This window comes from Mizuhopecten yessoensis, unplaced genomic scaffold, assembly GCF_002113885.1.
Source record: "Mizuhopecten yessoensis strain PY_sf001 unplaced genomic scaffold, ASM211388v2 scaffold6163, whole genome shotgun sequence".
NCBI lineage: Eukaryota > Metazoa > Mollusca > Bivalvia > Pectinida > Pectinidae > Mizuhopecten > Mizuhopecten yessoensis.
The window spans coordinates 520,091-537,714 of NW_018406412.1; the positions used below are offsets into that span (position 1 = coordinate 520,091).

General features: G+C 36.6%; 1 protein-coding gene across 1 annotated transcript; it reads right to left on the reverse strand.

Annotated features, from left to right (window-relative positions):
• Window positions 1-1,013: 1,013 nt before the first annotated feature.
• LOC110451653 (ras-related protein Rab-20-like) lies at window positions 1,014-9,660 on the reverse strand. Its single transcript, XM_021499780.1, has 5 exons — window positions 9,462-9,660; window positions 7,090-7,183; window positions 6,797-6,853; window positions 5,305-5,417; window positions 1,014-4,275 (listed from the first exon to the last, which is right to left on the reverse strand). Exons 1-5 carry the CDS (start codon window positions 9,485-9,487, stop codon window positions 3,924-3,926), a joined length of 642 nt encoding a protein of 213 aa, XP_021355455.1. The 5' UTR covers window positions 9,488-9,660; the 3' UTR covers window positions 1,014-3,923.
• Window positions 9,661-17,624: the final 7,964 nt, after the last annotated feature.

Sequence of the window (17,624 nt, forward strand, 5' to 3'; positions counted from 1 at the left end):
GGTATTTGGGCTTCAAGAACCCAACCCCCCCCCCCCCCCCCGCCAACCTGATAATTTTTTTCTTTAAAAATCATGTATTTTCACCATATTCCTCAATTTTTTCCCCACATGGAACCCCTCCCCCCAGAAAATTTGGAAACCCCCCCAGATAGGTCTCTGGATCCGCCACTGCAATGTGATTCCGAGAAATGTTCATGCATATAATAAACATTATTATTTAAGTGTACTTTAACACATGATGATAAGGTTTTACTTGTGTAGGTTTTTATTTCATATTAACTATGTATAAATATGTACAGCTAAACATGGAATCACATATTTCTGACACCATTGCAGTTGAACATATAAAAGTGTTAAACCCAAACCTGATTTCAAGGAAATCATCAAGAATATGAAAAGATAGCTGTCCGGACAAGGGAGTAATATTTCAAGTACAAATGGGACTGTTCAGTCAAAGACTCACTAATATAACTTGCACATCCATATATATTTATAATATGAATTTATAATGTTTGTCAGTGATATTTCAAATTTTATCAACTTTATAAAACCGACACCTTGTACAACTAGTTGTTGTGGCACAACTTTGTAACATACGCCAGGTTATTTAGTAAACTACACAATAGTTAACATACATTTTGTAGCAATCTTGTAAGATCACAGCAGAAAAAAAAATTCAAATGCATTAAGTAGCCCATTCAAATGGGCGTGGATCATTGTTGTCAAGTATGACATCATTAGAATATATGGCACCAAATACTACACTACTAATTCACCCGCTTTTCAATGCAATAACATTTTCATTCCAATAAATACTTGGTTTGTAACGATTAGAAAAATTAATGGATTCCCATTGAATACTATTTATTTTTGTTGATATAGGAGAATACTCCAATATTTTTTAGAAGTGAGAAGCATACTAAAAATATTGGTATTCTGTCATACTTAAGGAAGAAACTTGATTCACTGAAAGAGATGGAAATCAAGGGAAGATATAGCATTGAAAAAAATCCAATTAGAAACCGCTTGAATAAGAAAACCTACATATTAATTTTATTCAAAATGTAAGATTGTGTTGATAAATTTATATAATGCTCTTTGTGGCAAGAATTAGGAAATGTCACTTGACAAAATCTTACCTTTGTCATGTGGAACAGAATTCAAACAAGACATTCTGACACACAATTTCTTGAGTTTTTTTGCCTTCAAGTACCATGGCATTTCAAGGCTTCCTAGTTCAAAAAATCTAAAATAAAACCTTCAATATAATACAAGTTGTGCTATTGTATGCCACACTTACTGCCAACATACTTCAAATTCCTATTTCTGAAGATTTTTATTTTCCCCTTCAATTTATCCCCAAACAACTTGATAATGCCAGAATTTCTCTTGACAAATGATGGCAGTATAAAGAGTGTTTTTGATTTATGAATATATGCAGTAAACATCTTCAACAATACCTCTATGTCTTGCTTTATATAATGATGAACCCCTTTATACTGCCATTTTTTTCTGGATGAATTGTAGCAGTATAACAAGGTTTTAAGGCAGGACTATATGCATTCATCTTCAACAAAACCTCTATGTTTACCTAGATTTAACACTGAACCCCCTTATAATGCCAAAATGTATCTGGATAAACAGCGGCAGTATAATGAGGTTTCCATATATGAATATATGCAGTAAATATCTTCAACAATATCCCTGTCTTCCTTTATATAACACTGACCCCTTTATAATGCCAACACTTTTCTGGAAAAACAGTGGCAGCATAGTGGTTTTCATATATGAATATAATCAATATATGCAGTAAATATCTTCAAACAATATCTCTATGTCTTCCTTTATATAACACTGACCCCCTTATAATGCCAATACTTTTCTTGATAAATGGTGGCAGTATAATAGGGTTTTACTGTATAACGATTATTAACTCTATTAGCTCTTCATTTACAATAACTTTCATCCCAGGTTCCAACTTACGGATACAACCAAAATCATCTTGATTAAGTTTATACTAGACGTGGAATGTGGTAGTTTCAGCAACCTTTTATATAGATAGATAACACTATAGAAAAACATACACTGAACACATGTGCAGTGTTAACTGAGAGAAACATTAATGTCTGCGTAGAAAATGGATTTGTTTTTTTCTAATCCGACAAAAACCATAGCAGCTACATGTAACACAAATGCATTAATGGGTCCTGCCTAAATCAATAACCGTTTTTATATACCTCATTTATAAAACAGAAACAAACCAGAATATATTAAAAGCTACATATATGATATCTTCTTCTTAAAAGAGTTTCAAACATAGACCCAGGTCAATATGTATCTTATGACTGGTAATTGTGATGAATTCATGAAAATATTATGTAATATAATTATTTTTCAACGACTCCACTAAGTATAAAACACAAGGCCACTGGCTCCCTCGTCTGTCACTCTGCAGAATGAGCTTTGGAGAAAATTCTCCCTGGCTCAGTCAGCAGGAATAGCATTTTACTAGGGTGACACATTTCCCCTTCAGGGAAGAACTCATTCCCATGTTCCAGGCGTGAAAGCCTTGAGAGGAAGGCTAAGTATTATTGTCAATATTTCTGGAGTTCCTCCTTTGGCATGAATGGAACAAATGTCATTATTTTTCAATACCTCTGCTAGGGATGAAACTTATGGCCTCTGATTTACTAATCTGTCTCTCTACCAAATGACCTGAAGAACATTTTTCCTTGGTAGGAAACAGATAGTATTCTACCGGGGTGACATTTACAATATATCTATGAAATGTAAATAAGTACAAAATTTCATACATTTGTAGCGGAACTTGAGTGGATTGATCGCCTTGGAACAAGGTACTCTATTGGTAGAGTGTCGGTCTAGAGTTCAGAGGGTCCACGGTTCAAACCCCGGTCTGGCTGTGCATTTTACTTTCTTATGGTGGTGTAGGGTCTCTTGTGTCTTCTGGGTTGAAGACATTGTTGAAGAGGGAGGAATGAAGCAAACCTGGACTGGGACGATATGGTCGTCGACCAGGTAGCTCAGTTTGTAGAGCTTCTGTCTAGAATTTGGAGGGTTCCGTGTTCGAACCCCGGTCTGGCCTTGCATATTCCCTCTCCACACTGATAACTCTTGGTCATTTCAGATGCATTTGAAAATTCTACAAGCGTGCCCAGTAAATGTAGAAGTACCACAGTTAAGGCATAAATTTTGTCAATAATGAAGTCTTAGACGTCAAACAATATGTCTGCACTTTATGGAGCCTTATTCTTAAAGCAACACAATCATATACAGTGAGTCACATGTTTCCCTCTAATGATAAACAGCTCTATACTTAAAGCAACATGTTTGTCAAGTTTGGAACCCAAATCTTAAAGTAACATGTTTCCCTTTAAACTTAATCAGCTCTACAATTAAAGCAAAATATTTGTCAAGTTTTGGAACCCAAATCTTTAAACAATCATGGTTTCTTTTAAATTTGATGAGGTTGACATTTAGATATACATTTTTGCCCTGTATGGAAACCCAATTTTAAAGCAACATGCATGTTTTTCAGTGGTTGCATTATTTACCTTTTGTGGATCCTTATACTAAAAGCATAATGGTTCACCTGTATGGAGCCCCCAAGCTTCCAAAAACATGTTTGTCCAGTATTGACTTTAACCCTAAAAGAGACATGCTTGCCTATTATGGGTCCCTACATTTGAAGCAAAGGGGTACGCAACTATTAATATTGATCTTGTTAGATTTTCAGTCGCTGGGTACCTTATATCCCAACTTACCCAGCGACTGAAAGTCTAACAAGACCGATATTAATAGTAGTTGCATGCCCCTGTGCTGGAAGGAACATGTTCACCCTTTATGAATCCCCTACACAAAATGTAACCTCAACAATGTTCATCCTGTATATAACCTATCAAGAATTAGCAGCACTTTTTCTTATCTTTTGCGCCATCATTAACAGGTTTTGAAAGATCAACAATTCCAGTATTCCCTGCAACTCGCTTCTCTGCATCAGTTAAAGGTACACAGTGATTAAATATATACTCAAACACTTCAGTCACATTAGATCCCTTCAGACTACTTGTCTCAAAGTACGGATCCTTAGGTAAATGACTTATGTCTATATTGGAATTTATCTCCCTGGAAAATTTTGTAGCTTCTTCTATAGTTATCTCCCTTGTTCTGTCACTGTCCAACAAATCCAATTTCATTCCAACAACGACTTTGATACAGTTCTCCAGTGCAGAATCCAAAAGTGGAATAAACCTGGCCCTGTTTGAAAAACAAACAAAATCTTTTGTATAACATGAAATGTTCATTGTATTTATAAACATTGATGGTTTTTGTGGAGGCTACAGAACCACAAAAATTAATACATCAAATTTAATTGATATATTTGACTACTCTTTGTTTATACGGGGTATCCACGGAAGTTTATACCATGAAAAAATCGGAATTGCTTCAAGTCACGAAAAAAATTACCCATGAATATTTCATGTTATATGGTATACATTTTGTACAAGAAAATAATTTTCCCCATTAAAATATTCGCCGTTCACCAGAAAAATAAATGTTTGCTCATCATATGGTATTGCTATATATGATAGGCTTTTTATTTATATTCGCTGTCATGATAAATTGCAAAGGGCCAAAATGGGGAAGGTTAAAATGTTATAGTTATACAGTACCCTCTTGCACAAAAGTAGCCAGAAATTCTTTTTAATAGCTAGAACTTGTCCTTACCTACGTAATATAAAATACTGATTATAACGGGAAAATGTTGCCCAGTCAAACTTTCACCCGTTGCCTATGAAATCCATTTTTGCCCAGTGTTAATTTCGCCCTTTAGGCTTCACACTGAATTACTATGAATATTGTATTGTTTAACTTATATTCATAGTAATGATAATTGGCCTCATTAATGACAGAGAGTGAAAAAGTCGAAAATTAAACTGCAGTGAAAATTGCAGAGTATACAGTATTCATTTTCAACATTGTTTTTCTACTACTCTTGTTCAGTTCAAGGTTTTGGAAGGCAGGTAAGCCTACCCTTGAAAGAAACTAATGAATGAGATTCCATAAAAGAAGAAATCAGATTCCATATAAGGAAATGGTTGCGCTAGTATCTAACATGAAATTCTACGTTAAGCAAACTTTGAAGTATACTTAATCCCTAGACACCTGCATTACACAAAATTCGTGTCTTAAAAACAACTGTTTATGGAACCAATAATTTAAATTTTACTTTTTTCTTCTGTAAAAGGGATGAATATTTGTTTCATGACATGAAATGTTGGTTACCATAGCGATTCGAAGGAGCTGACACTGGTCATGTCAAAAGCCAAAATGGCTGCCCCTGCATTCCTGCAGTAAAAGTTGGACAGTCCAGTGTATCTTTCATCTCCAGCAGTATCCTGTAATAAAGAAAAAAGGTTCCATCACTCATAAAATATTTTCTTTAATTAATATAATCATAAGTTAAATGACCCCTTACCCACTGGTTGGAAAACTACAGAATTCCACAGATGTTTTGGAACAAAGAGTAACCTTCCCTTAATTTTGTTTTGGCTATGACTGTAGCACATTTTTGGCCACAGGCATTACGGTTGATGTGATAGCGGAGGTGGTAAGAGTAACAGTATGATTATTGTAATCCTGGGCCCTATTCATGAAAACGTTCTCATACTTAAGCGTGGATTCTGTGCTCAAACCAGTTTTTTTGTAAGTCACTTAAATCATGTAAAACAATCAAAAAGTCAGATGTAAACATTGAAAAAATATTCGGCTTTAGGTCTCTTTGATTCGTTCCAAGTCTTTGAAAATAAGAATTTTTAAAAGTAATTTATTCCTGAAACGAGAAATTAGTCTTGAGCACAAAAACCATGCTTGAGCATGAGAACAGTTTCATGATTACCGGCCCTCGTCTGCCCCAATGATATTTTTACACTCAGAACACAGTTGTCATTCTTAAAATGTTTATTTATCTTATTTTTCATAAATGGTCAGCATGCAGGGTTATGGTATTGTATCCTTTTCAGAAAGAATTCATCAAAGCTATTCCGTCTTTGCGTATTGCAGAGTTATCTGCTATTGAGAGCAGGTATTGATTGTTACGTCATTGGTTTGTGAAAGTGACGTCATCAATTTTTGAGAAAACGACGTAATTTTCTCACACAAACCAATGACGTAACAATCAATACTTACTCACAAGAGAAGATAACTCTGCAATATGCAAAGACGGAATACATATACCAGAAATAAAACTTTCCAAAAAGCAGAGTTACAGTTTTGGCAGTAATACCAAATCCTTATTTTGAAAAACATTGAATTATGATAAATTATCAATATATATGTTATTCTGGCATGTCATTGATAGCTGTGACTAAATGTCTTTATGTGGGCCCAACTTACCTGGCTTCAGTGATAAATTCTATCATACAAAATATTATCGCCTTGTCCCAAAGGGAATACAACCTTCATTCATACAGCTGTTAATTCCTTAATTCTTTCTCCTACATTTGTTAAATGCTAAATCTTGTTTAAATCCACTAAGCCATTTAGGAGAAGTAGTTTTTCTTTGAAAGCTGAAATCCCATTTATTTCCCCTCTTGGGCTTAAGCCCTTATAAGGGGACTACACCTTTCTTTTGTAGTTGTTTGATTGATAAATTGAAGCAATTTTGGTTGAAATATGATCCATCATTCAAGAGAAGTAATTATGCTTTTCAAGGTTTAGGGATGATGGACGACAAACAGAGACAGCTGTAATCTTTGGAATTTGGATGTAAACTTACCCAGACAGCTATATTGTAAGGTCCCCATTGCTTCAGGAAAAATGCAGCACCGATAGTCTAAACATTAATAAAAAACATTTTTATTACTGATTCATATCATATGCTATCCTTAACGCTCACATTAATAAATATATGTATTTGAAAAACATTTTTCTTTTCATTCTTTTTTTGAAGCATTTCTTTTAATCCTTTGGGTTTTACAAATATATCTATATTGTTAGAATTAAACGGGAAGAAATTTTCCAATTTACATTTGCTTTGTTTAGAGTTTTAAAAATTAAGATAAACCATACCGGTTCCTTAGTTTGGAAGGTTCCGTCTATGTATCGACAGACGAAGGAAGTTTTTCCAACATTGTAGTCTCCTAAAATGATGACTTTAAGATCTCTGAAAAACAAATGTTTATAATAAGTACTGATGTTCTGATCAATCAACATCAAGTCACCTGGCTTGTAAAGATAAACTGGAAAAACTAAATATAGATTCACAAAACAACCAGCAATCAGTTCGCTATAGTTTCTTGAAACCTACATCATAAACAGACACAATATGATAGGTAAAAAGTAATAATGCCTTTATTCTGAAACTGAGGCTACCTTCAACAAATCATCAAGTTAGAAACTGAATATATATGTGGCGACATCTATGATGTACACCACATTGGAGATAACTTGACCTGTCTGCTATGAAAACAATGTAGTAGGAACAGAAAAATGCACAGCCAGACCGGGGTTTGAACCATGCCCCCCTCCTCTGAACTCTAGCTATAGACAGAAATTCTACCGATTTAGCTACCTGGTTGCAGGTGATGAACCCAGTCCAGTTCCACTTCATTCCTCTCTCTTTTAAAATAGTCGTTTACCCTGAAGACACATGAGACCCTATACCTCCTTTCGTGGGTAAACAAATTTTGTTGGGCGACAAATATAGTCTGAGCGGAAAAATTTGCAAACGGACCAGGTTTCGAAACCGGAACCCTTAGAACTCTAGATAGTAGATAGACGCTCAAACCAATTAAGCCACATGTACCTGGTCAGCAGCGATCGACCTAGTCCAGTTCTACTACAAGAGCAGGATTTCAACCTCATGAAATTTAACATGGGAAAAGTGTCTGTATGCTGTAAAAAAGTTTGAATTATCAAAATGGAATGTGTGTTCAGACAAAGATCATGTCCTCAGAAAGTGTATACACCAGACATCTATTGGTCAAAATGACTAAGTCTGGTGTCAGGGCAACATGAGACTCGGGATACTTCCCAGCTGTACCAAGCATTTCTTTATACCTCAACTAGAAATGTGATTTTTAATGAGAGGTAATAAGTTGGGGTCAATTTTTCGTCATCAAGTGATATTCACCCTTACATACTGTACAAGTGTAATGCACTGGGGTGGCATTTTTAAAGAGAGTTGATTCAAACATCTTATATTACTCTATAGCCCAAGTTTCCTCTGGCCCTGACACCAGACTTAAGACATTTTGACATATAGATGTCTGGTTTGGGGCCAGAGCGCACTGTTATATGAAAACGTGGAATTCTCCAACACCGTTTGGTATGGGAGAGTTATGAGATGCTGACAACAAAAATCTACTATGACAACACATATACCTCAAATGTATCGATAAATGGATCATTTATTGATCCAAATCAGCTCTTTTTATCACCAACAGCTGCTAAATTCTGTCAGTAGAGTCCTCGATTTTCAATCATTCAAAATTTCCTTCCTGAGCGAACGCTATTTTTGTTGGTTATGGGTTGACTAATCAACAAACCGTACAGATCCGGACCAAAAATGGAATATATTATTCTTGTTTAGCCGATTTCAGGACCGCGTCTTTTTGCTGATTAGTCGTTCCCCAATACCAAACAATGTCGGAGAATTCAACAGTGCACTCTGGCCCCACACCAGACATCTTTATGTCAAAATGTTTAAGTCTGGTGTTATATAATTAGTGACAGAGGAAATTCGGGCTAATTACTCTATAAATATCAGGACAGTTCCAAACATACCAATTTTAACACATTGTCATGTCCCTGTGTAAAGGTATGTTAGGCGCTATGTCCCGACCACATGTGCTGGACACACTAGTATGATGTGTATATACAATACGATAGACCATAGGTGCTAGACACACCAATATATTATATAGTAGATACACATCATATTAATTAGTGTGTACATCACCAGTAATTCCGACCTATATTACTTCGATCTCATTTGTTCTGTCAGTATAGGACGCTTCATCAATATAACCATAACAATATATATATACATGTATATATACATAAGTATAAGTTTTTTTTATATACAAATTGTTATATTTATATTGATTAAAACGTCATCCATTTGGTGCTCACTGCTAGCCTGTGTGACAGCTGTAAACAAACGTCGCCTCTACTTGTAATTGTCGTAAACAACACAACAGAACGAAGGAACACTATCATACTATATTTATAAACAACCAACTTGTAATGATATTGGTTGAACAAAAATGCCAGGATCATATTGGATGCTGACTCCTAGTCCGCTAAAACTGACCATAATCACAGGCTCAAAAGTGATCAGAATTTTTGAGCCTGCGATTATGGTCAGTTTTAGCGGACTAGCTGACTCCCTACACGGTTCTGTACAACCACGGACTTATAACTACTAGCAGACCACTTACGCCTTCCTTTTGGTCTCCGCCATCATTCCAGGTAGACTGTCTGTTGATATCAAGCACGTGCTGTGGTTGCTATATTAACATCGATTCCGTAAAAGCGAATATTTCGTAATTCACCTTCCCAAAAAGATTCTGTCAACTCGAGAAAGTTGATGTCACATTCTCATGATCAAGAATATGATTCACACCCTCTCAAAACCGGAAGAAGTATTCGGAAGGTTTTTAATGCATTAATAAAGTCCGATTGTAGAATGAGTGCGCATACTACTTAGGAAAGGGGTTCGACGCTTGGCAAGAGCAGGGTGTTTTTTTTTATAATATTTGTTTGTAAATATATATATTTCACTTGAATTAAGGATTCTTTTATGGATAAAAAATAATAATATAATGTGAGTGTTTTAAATAATTTTAATATCGTTAATAAGATAAAATATATTAAAAAAAAGGTGTCACACTTTTGAATAATATTTATCTGAAAACCGGTATATCCGCGCTATACACAGCTATATCTTATTGTATCCCAACACAGAAATGAAATTTTGCTGTATCGATTTAAAATAAAATATCTTTTTCATTTAAGCATTTTTTTTGCATTTATTATACTCTTACATGAGAGGGGAAATGCACGGCAAGAACCCAGTTCCGCCAATTCCTCCCTGCATTGTCTTCGCCCATGAAAGCAAACTTATCACAATCCAGATTCTGGTATCCCCTTGTCAAGTATTCACCTAGTACTTGAAACAAAGGTTGACCACAGGCACCAAATGTAATGGGAGTGGGAAAATGCACGGCCGGAACTGGTTCGAACCCGGGACCCTCCAAACTCTAGACGGACGCTCTACAAATTGAGCTACTTGGTCTCCGACACTCGACCCAGTCCAGTTCAGCTACATTCCTCCCTCCTTTAATTAAATCTTTGGTCCCTTTACCACCTTCTGTGGGTATATATATTTTTCGTTGGGCGCCAAATGTAATAGGAGAAAAATAAATGCAACGGCCAGACCGGGGTTCTAACCCGGTACCCTCCGAACTCTAAATAGTCGCACTACCAATTGAGTTATCTTGTCGCCGACGATTGACCAATAGGCCAGCCCAGTTCCGGTACAAAACAAAGGGATTACAAGCCAAAAGTTACCCAACTTTTATTTAAAGTCTTTTCCCAATAACATATAATACCAGAACAATCTGTTGCGACGATTGTGATATTTGGTATCATTTCACCTGTCTAGAAGAATGTTCAGGTAATATTGAACTTTATCAGAGGTCAAACGTATATTGGCTGTGAATGTAAAAGCGACGCTACAAATATCGACAGCTTCACTTTCTACTCCTATGAACTGTAACGAGAAAGTAACATCCTGGACATGTATCTATGTAACAAACCCAGTCTTGTGAAAAAAACTGTCAAACCAAATATATACCAGGGATACCTAACCACCATGCCGGCCATTATAGTGAAATCTGACATCAAAACACATCACAACCACACAAAGAAAATACAACTCTACAAATACAAAAGATCAGACTGGGAATACACATCAAAGGACCGACAGAATCTCGGCACATCCATCGTTGAATCCGAGACAGAACACTTCGAGGAACAATGGACCAAATTAAAAAGCTACATAACCAAGGCAATGGACACATCCATTCCACCCAAAATGTCATAAAACGAGTGAACCAACCGTGGATTCAGCACACCATCAAAAGGAAGATCAAGAAGAAATTCAGACTCTTTTGTTAGGCAAAGAAATCAGGAAATTAACGGGACTGGGTCAGACTCAAACTAAAGAAGGAAATACAAAAGACAACACGTCAAGCTCACGGCAAATACATACACTTCGTACTAGAAACATCACTCACTACATGTAACAGGAAACCTTTTTGGAAATCCATAAAGTCCAGAGCCCGCTTGTATAAAACATCTCAAAGTTAAGGAAAATCTCAAGCAATTTATTGTCTATGGGAAATCTTAGACTTGAGGAAATCTCAAGTTTTATACAAGTGGGCCCAGACACACAGACATTATTTGCCTAGAACCACTTCTGAGAGACGAAACATTACACCGCGACAGTCACACGAAGGCAACAATACTCAACACTCGGTTTCAATCTGTGTTTACCAAAGACGGCCTTAATGAGACAGTATCTGAACTACGAGGTAACAAATACCCACCCATAAAAGAACTGAACATCACCATAGAAGGGTTAGAAAAGGTATTATCTAGCCTCTAAACTAGCAAGGCAAGCGGAACAGACGGATTGCAAAACAGAATCCTCAAACAGTGCGCTGTCCAACTAGCACCAGCAATCACCCACATCTTCTGGATCAGTCTGTCTGCTGGTCACCTACCATCAGATTGGAGAAGCGCCTACATCTCTCTTACATAAATTGAAACTTACGGAACCATAGGAGATATTCATCAGTGGATAAAACCCTTCCTCACTCAACGCACTCAACAAGTCGTCGTAGAAGGTGACAATTCTTTTACAGAGAGTTGAGTGAGGAGTTCCGCAAGGGACCGTCCTCTGTCCCCTCATGTTTCTCTGGTTCATTAACGACCTGCCGGATTCTGTGCCATCCAACGTCAATCTCTTTGCAGAAGATCATGAATGTCTGTTATACAGACAGATCAGGACCTACTCAGATCAGATCGCACTCCAGCGTGATCTGCAATCTTTGGAATAATGGGCATCACAATGGGGAATGCGATTTAATGCTAAGAATTATTTTGTTATGAGAAGCAGCAGGTCAAAACAGCCTATCCAATACTTCTACAGTTTATACAGTGTAACTTTACAGCAGGAAACTATCAGCGAAGTTTTGAAACTCGACGCTCAAATGAACAAAAATACCTAAAGAGAAAATTCGTCTCTGAGATTCATTCGACGGAACCTGAAATACTGCACTGCCAATCAAAGGCGACGTTACTTTTTTACGTTATGGGCTGATAACATAAATTTTAAGCCAATGAAAATGCGTATTACAAGCAAGATTATAACTTCTGTCTATGCAGCATTAGTGCGCTCTGTACTAGAAAACAGTGACACAGTGTGGGACCCAGTTCTTCAGAAAGATATCAAAACATTTGGAGGCTGTGCAACGGCACGCTACCAGATGTATCTGTAACGATTATGGACGTAAATCTAGTGTGAAATGCCATGATGGAGAAACTCAACCTCACTCTTCTGGGAGAAAGACAAGGCGGGCATAGAATACTCATGATGTACAAAGTAGTTAATAGTTTAGTAAAATCAAAACGTCAAAATGAGATATATTCAAGAACGATTCAGCACTGGAACAGTTTATACGAATATTGTGTTTTGGCGGATGATTTAGACAATTTCAAATACAAACTACAATAATCTGACTAGTGCAGCATGCCCCCTCCATGAGTGGTATCTTCAGAATTGTAGTCAACTCAGTATCAACACAGATACAGATATATACAAGATCGCAAATGTTCACAAACGTAAAGATATTTAATGTGAGATAACGGTAGTGATCTTCTCCGCCACAGACGGCACTTCTCACATTGTCCACTATTCAATACACTCAGCTTTTCAATATCGCTGCATCGTAAGATGTTTTAGAGTTGTCAGTTACTATATATTCTAACAGAAATACAAATAACCATTGCAGGCAGTTACTAGTGGTGGAAATAAGTTTTAAAGTTCATAATCGATGGCTGGTTTAACGAAAATCGAAAATCTTTGGGGATATGTGTGATATGTTACAAAGTTCAGTTTAATAAGATTCTGACAATAATTTGTTTTACATTGGACATCTTATTACTCCCCAATCTCTACCCAGAGTTGTCGTTCCTTACACTCACTAACACTGAGTGTAAGGAACGACAACTCTGGATAGAGATAGCGTTCTCCTATAAATGACAATATATCGGGATACGTATCAAAATAATTGCTTCTGTATAGCATTATATCGTGATACACTTCAAATATATCGTGACACTCCTAATTTTTGTGTATTAGGTACATATAGGTATTACTTTGTCGGCGTCTTTGCCGTCTTTGTCGGCGGCGTCGGTTGCGTTGTCCGAAACAAGGTTTCCGTGCGATAACTTGAGTTCCCTTTGGTTGATTGAATTCAAACTTGGTACACATATTGCATACCAATATATCTTCAGAAGTTTACGTGCATTTTTGGTGGAGTTATGCCCCTTTTATTGCCAAATAAGGACAATGTGTAGTAAATGCAAGAACTTTTTTTTATTTTTTTAATCAATTCCTTTCAAAATTTGTACGGTAATGCTAGAAGCAATAATGTTAAACATATGTTGCGGGTTTTCTCGCGAGTTTCAACTTTCCGCGTTTTGGCATATCACACTTGACAAAGCATCACTGTACTTTTTTCCCGTTAACTTTTCCTCGTTTACATAAAATCTGTTTCCGTTCGATAACTTGAGTTTCTTTAGGTCGAGCGAGCAAAGACAGTGCTTTCTTAACAATAGTGCATACTTGGGATTGCTTTTATGGTCCAATTGTCAAAGGTCAAGGTCATCGTTACTATAAATAAAAAAATATGTTTCCGTGCGATAACTCGGGTTTCTTTATGTTCATCGAGCTCAGACATCATACAGTGCTTCCTTATCAATGGTGCTTGCTTGGGATTGCTTTTATGGTCCAATTGTCAAAGGTCAAGGTCATCGTTACTATAAATAAAAAATATGTTTCCGTGCGATAACTCGGGTTTCTTTATGTTCATCGAGCTCAGACGTCATACAGTGCTTCCTTATCAATAGTGCTTGCTTGGGATTGCTTTTATGGTCCAATTCTCAAAGGTCAAGGTCAGCGTTACTATAAATAGAAACTCTGTTTCTGTGCGATAACTTTATTTCCTTAGAGTTGATTGAACTCAGTCTTCATTCGGTGCTTCCTTACTAAAAGTGCTTGCTTGGTATAACTTTCTCATTAGAGTCGCCTGCGCAGGCGACACAGCCACTCCCGTGGAATTATTATACATTAAGGTTCAAACATAATGAATTTTAGACATGAAAGTTACTTGATTATAAAAAAAATCAATTTTGTCTTTAAGCTGGACTCGATGCAACTACCAAATGATTTACCTGTTTTATTTGCCCATGAATTTGACCAGATTAGCATTGCCTGTGCTTATGAATCTCGAAGGGAGATAACTATTGACGATTTTAAACAAAGAAGATACCACTGGTATTAGAGTTTACAGTTTTATTGAAGCTACACAAGAAATTGTTCAAGCAACCAAAAACGATCAATCGGCAACATATTTTCAGCTGTTGCTAGCGGTAGTGACAAGTCAGGTACTGCCCGAGAACTTCTCAATCCAGCTACCCATTCTGCCTCTTATGCAGTGTTAACCCCCGGTACAAATAGAAAACAACGTGGATGACACATCCATTTGGTCCCGTCAAAACTGACATGTAGTCGAAAAGCAAACTGCCATATCAAATTGTTTCCTCCTTTCATGGTACGTCTGGTTTCCTGTCTAATTCGACATTCAATAACTGCAGCTTCAGGTAATAGTAGTGTTATTCCTTGCATAAAATATGACAAGACAACGGATATTTAGTTCGTCACATTTTTTTTCTGTTAGGACATTCATTTAGCTCTGTAACACATAATAAAATATGTTCGCTGCCAACTGTGTTCATACTACCGTATACACGACAGATGTTAACTACGGTATCCGAGGTTGCTAGGGTAATGAAGTTCCAGTGAATCGTTACCAATATGAGTGATTTTTGAAAATACATAGTACAGAGAACAACACTATTGTCTTCTTTTTCATACTTTAGGTTTATAAATTAATTAATCTGAGTAGCCCTGCGAACATTCTTTTGCAAGTACAGTGGTCGTTAATCACGCGCATTGACATATTTCTCCGGTAGTGACGCGGCCGAATGTTCGAGAACGAAGCGGTCATTGCTTACCTTAGGAATTTGAATGTTCATCCATGGAATAAAAAGATTGTCAGCATCCTGTTGTTGTATTATTATAATATATAAAAATACGTGTTTGTAAAGCATCAATATATACAAAGGAAGTTGTATATATTAATTATACTTTGATATATCATTTGTCGTGATTGCATGCATATATATATTTAATACATCAGTAAAAAAAATGACGAGTAATTGCACTTGAAATAATTTGATGCATGAAGTATTATTGAAAAAGGTATTATATACTTAATGCAAGAATATTTAGAGAGAATATAGTTTTATATGCTTTGAATGTTTTTTTAATACATTAGGCTTATGAATGGGAAATGCATATACATGTACAATAACTGAATGTGTGTATATGCATATGAATATATATGGGGCAAAGAAGTAATTCCAACAGTGTGGACAAGTTTAGGTTGTCAAATTTTCGGAGCGATCCGCTCCTTTTTCAAGACACAGTGAAACAGAACAGTTACATGTACATATACATCATATTACAAGAAGATAGAATTGATATACTATAATTGAAAATATAGCTATTATATAAAACCATTAGTCCCCTCGGCTAAAGACAGCCGAAGGCAGCAATTAAGCTGAGAGCATCGCGGACAAGGAACGCTGACGAAGAGGATCTATTCTTGCGCAAGATGCACTATCATATAAAGTGAGTCAACGAGAGCTATCAAAAACGTGCATGTGGAAATCTGGCCCGGTAAATGTGAAAAATCTCCAATTTGCTACGGAATGTCTCATTAGTCGCCTCTCAATACTGCGATGGATCTAACAGTCACAGCAGGGGGTCCACACTTAGTCGCCTCTTTTGGTTTGCAGGAATAATGCAAGTGCCTCTTTTGGTTTGCAAGAATTATGCATGTAATTATCAAAAAAGTGAGTGCAGGAGGAATAAGTAGATGAAATGGCTAAGATACTGTATAAATCTGCAAAATTAATCTGACAACGGCTGTTGGTCACACACACTGACATGAAGCAGCAGGCAGGCGAGATAGCAGACCAACTGTGAAGTAATGCATCATTAGGTCAAATGCCCCCTGGAAGGAAAACGAGCGGATACATGGATGGTTATATTGAATGCATCAACGTTTATAGCACTTTTATAAATTAGCAGTACTTTGATGTATCGGATATATTATTCATCCATCTTTCTGAGTGTGCAAATCTCTAAAGCATCTCCTACCACGCATACGGAAAACAATCAGAATTTGTAAATGGGTTTAGAAGATATGGTTACTTCTGGCTTATGTTATCTTTCAATATTTGCCTCAAGGTTAAAGGAAAATAGAATCATCGAGTTTAAATGTGTGCGCAAAAAGCCTTATTCCTGCGAGGAAATAAAAAAAGGGTATATCGAAATACATTATTGTTGAACCGCATATATCTTGGTTCACATATTCGCACACACGGGCACCACTAATAGTTTTGCAGAGCATATCCTACTTTGCATTAAACCCAAAATGTTATTTTAGTATGAATTTGTTATAGGGTAAAGAAGATATGGCTTCATCCGCTTTATCGTTTGCTTGTGTAAAACTCCTGTTAAATTACCTGATAATAGCCCCACAAGCCCTATTTTTTCAACGATAGGTCTAAATGCTATTGATTTGAGTTTACTTCCGGTTTTCAGTTATAAGCGCAAGCGCAGATGCAGTTTTGATTGTTTGTTTGTTTGTTTGATTATTTGTTTGGGATTAAACGTTCTCGTCCAACCATTAAGAGCAAATTCCTTAGTTTGACATCGCCGGAAAGAAAGTAGGGAAGAAAGAAAGTAGACAGGAAAGACAAGAAATAAAATCAAAGAGACAAACTTTCGTTTCTTTCATAAATCCAGAAGAAAACCTCCGATTCTGCAGAGGGTTGACATTAGTCGCCTTTTAAGATACACATGCAGTGAGATGTAGCATGTCTATTGCTGGTTTTTTCCATGTTCCCTAATCAGAGAAAAAGAAGGATCCCTTCTCCAGATTATACATGGAGCCCTCTCCGAATCTGCATTAGTTCACAGATGTGGTACCTATTTTGATATTTGAATTATATACATTTAGTAGGATTCGCCAACATAGGGCTGCGGTGGCCAAGTGGGTAAGTCGTCTGACTTTCTGCTTCCACTAGCCCTCCACCACTGGGACGCGGGTCGGAGACCTACGTGGGGCAGTCGCCAGGTAATGGCCGTAGATCGGTGTTTATTTATCTGGGAACTCCGCCTT

Bases quoted from the DNA above. Each gene is read 5' to 3' on its own strand.
- LOC110451653 (XM_021499780.1), bottom strand. From the start codon at position 9,487: ATGATGGCGGAGACCAAAAGGAAGGC. The intron at 6,854-7,089 runs GTATGGTTTATC...ATTAATGTTTAG, and splicing joins CCTTCCAAACTAAGGAACCG to ACTATCGGTGCTGCATTTTT. The intron at 4,276-5,304 runs GTAACCAACATT...TTTTTCAAACAG, and splicing joins AGCTCCTTCGAATCGCTATG to GGCCAGGTTTATTCCACTTT.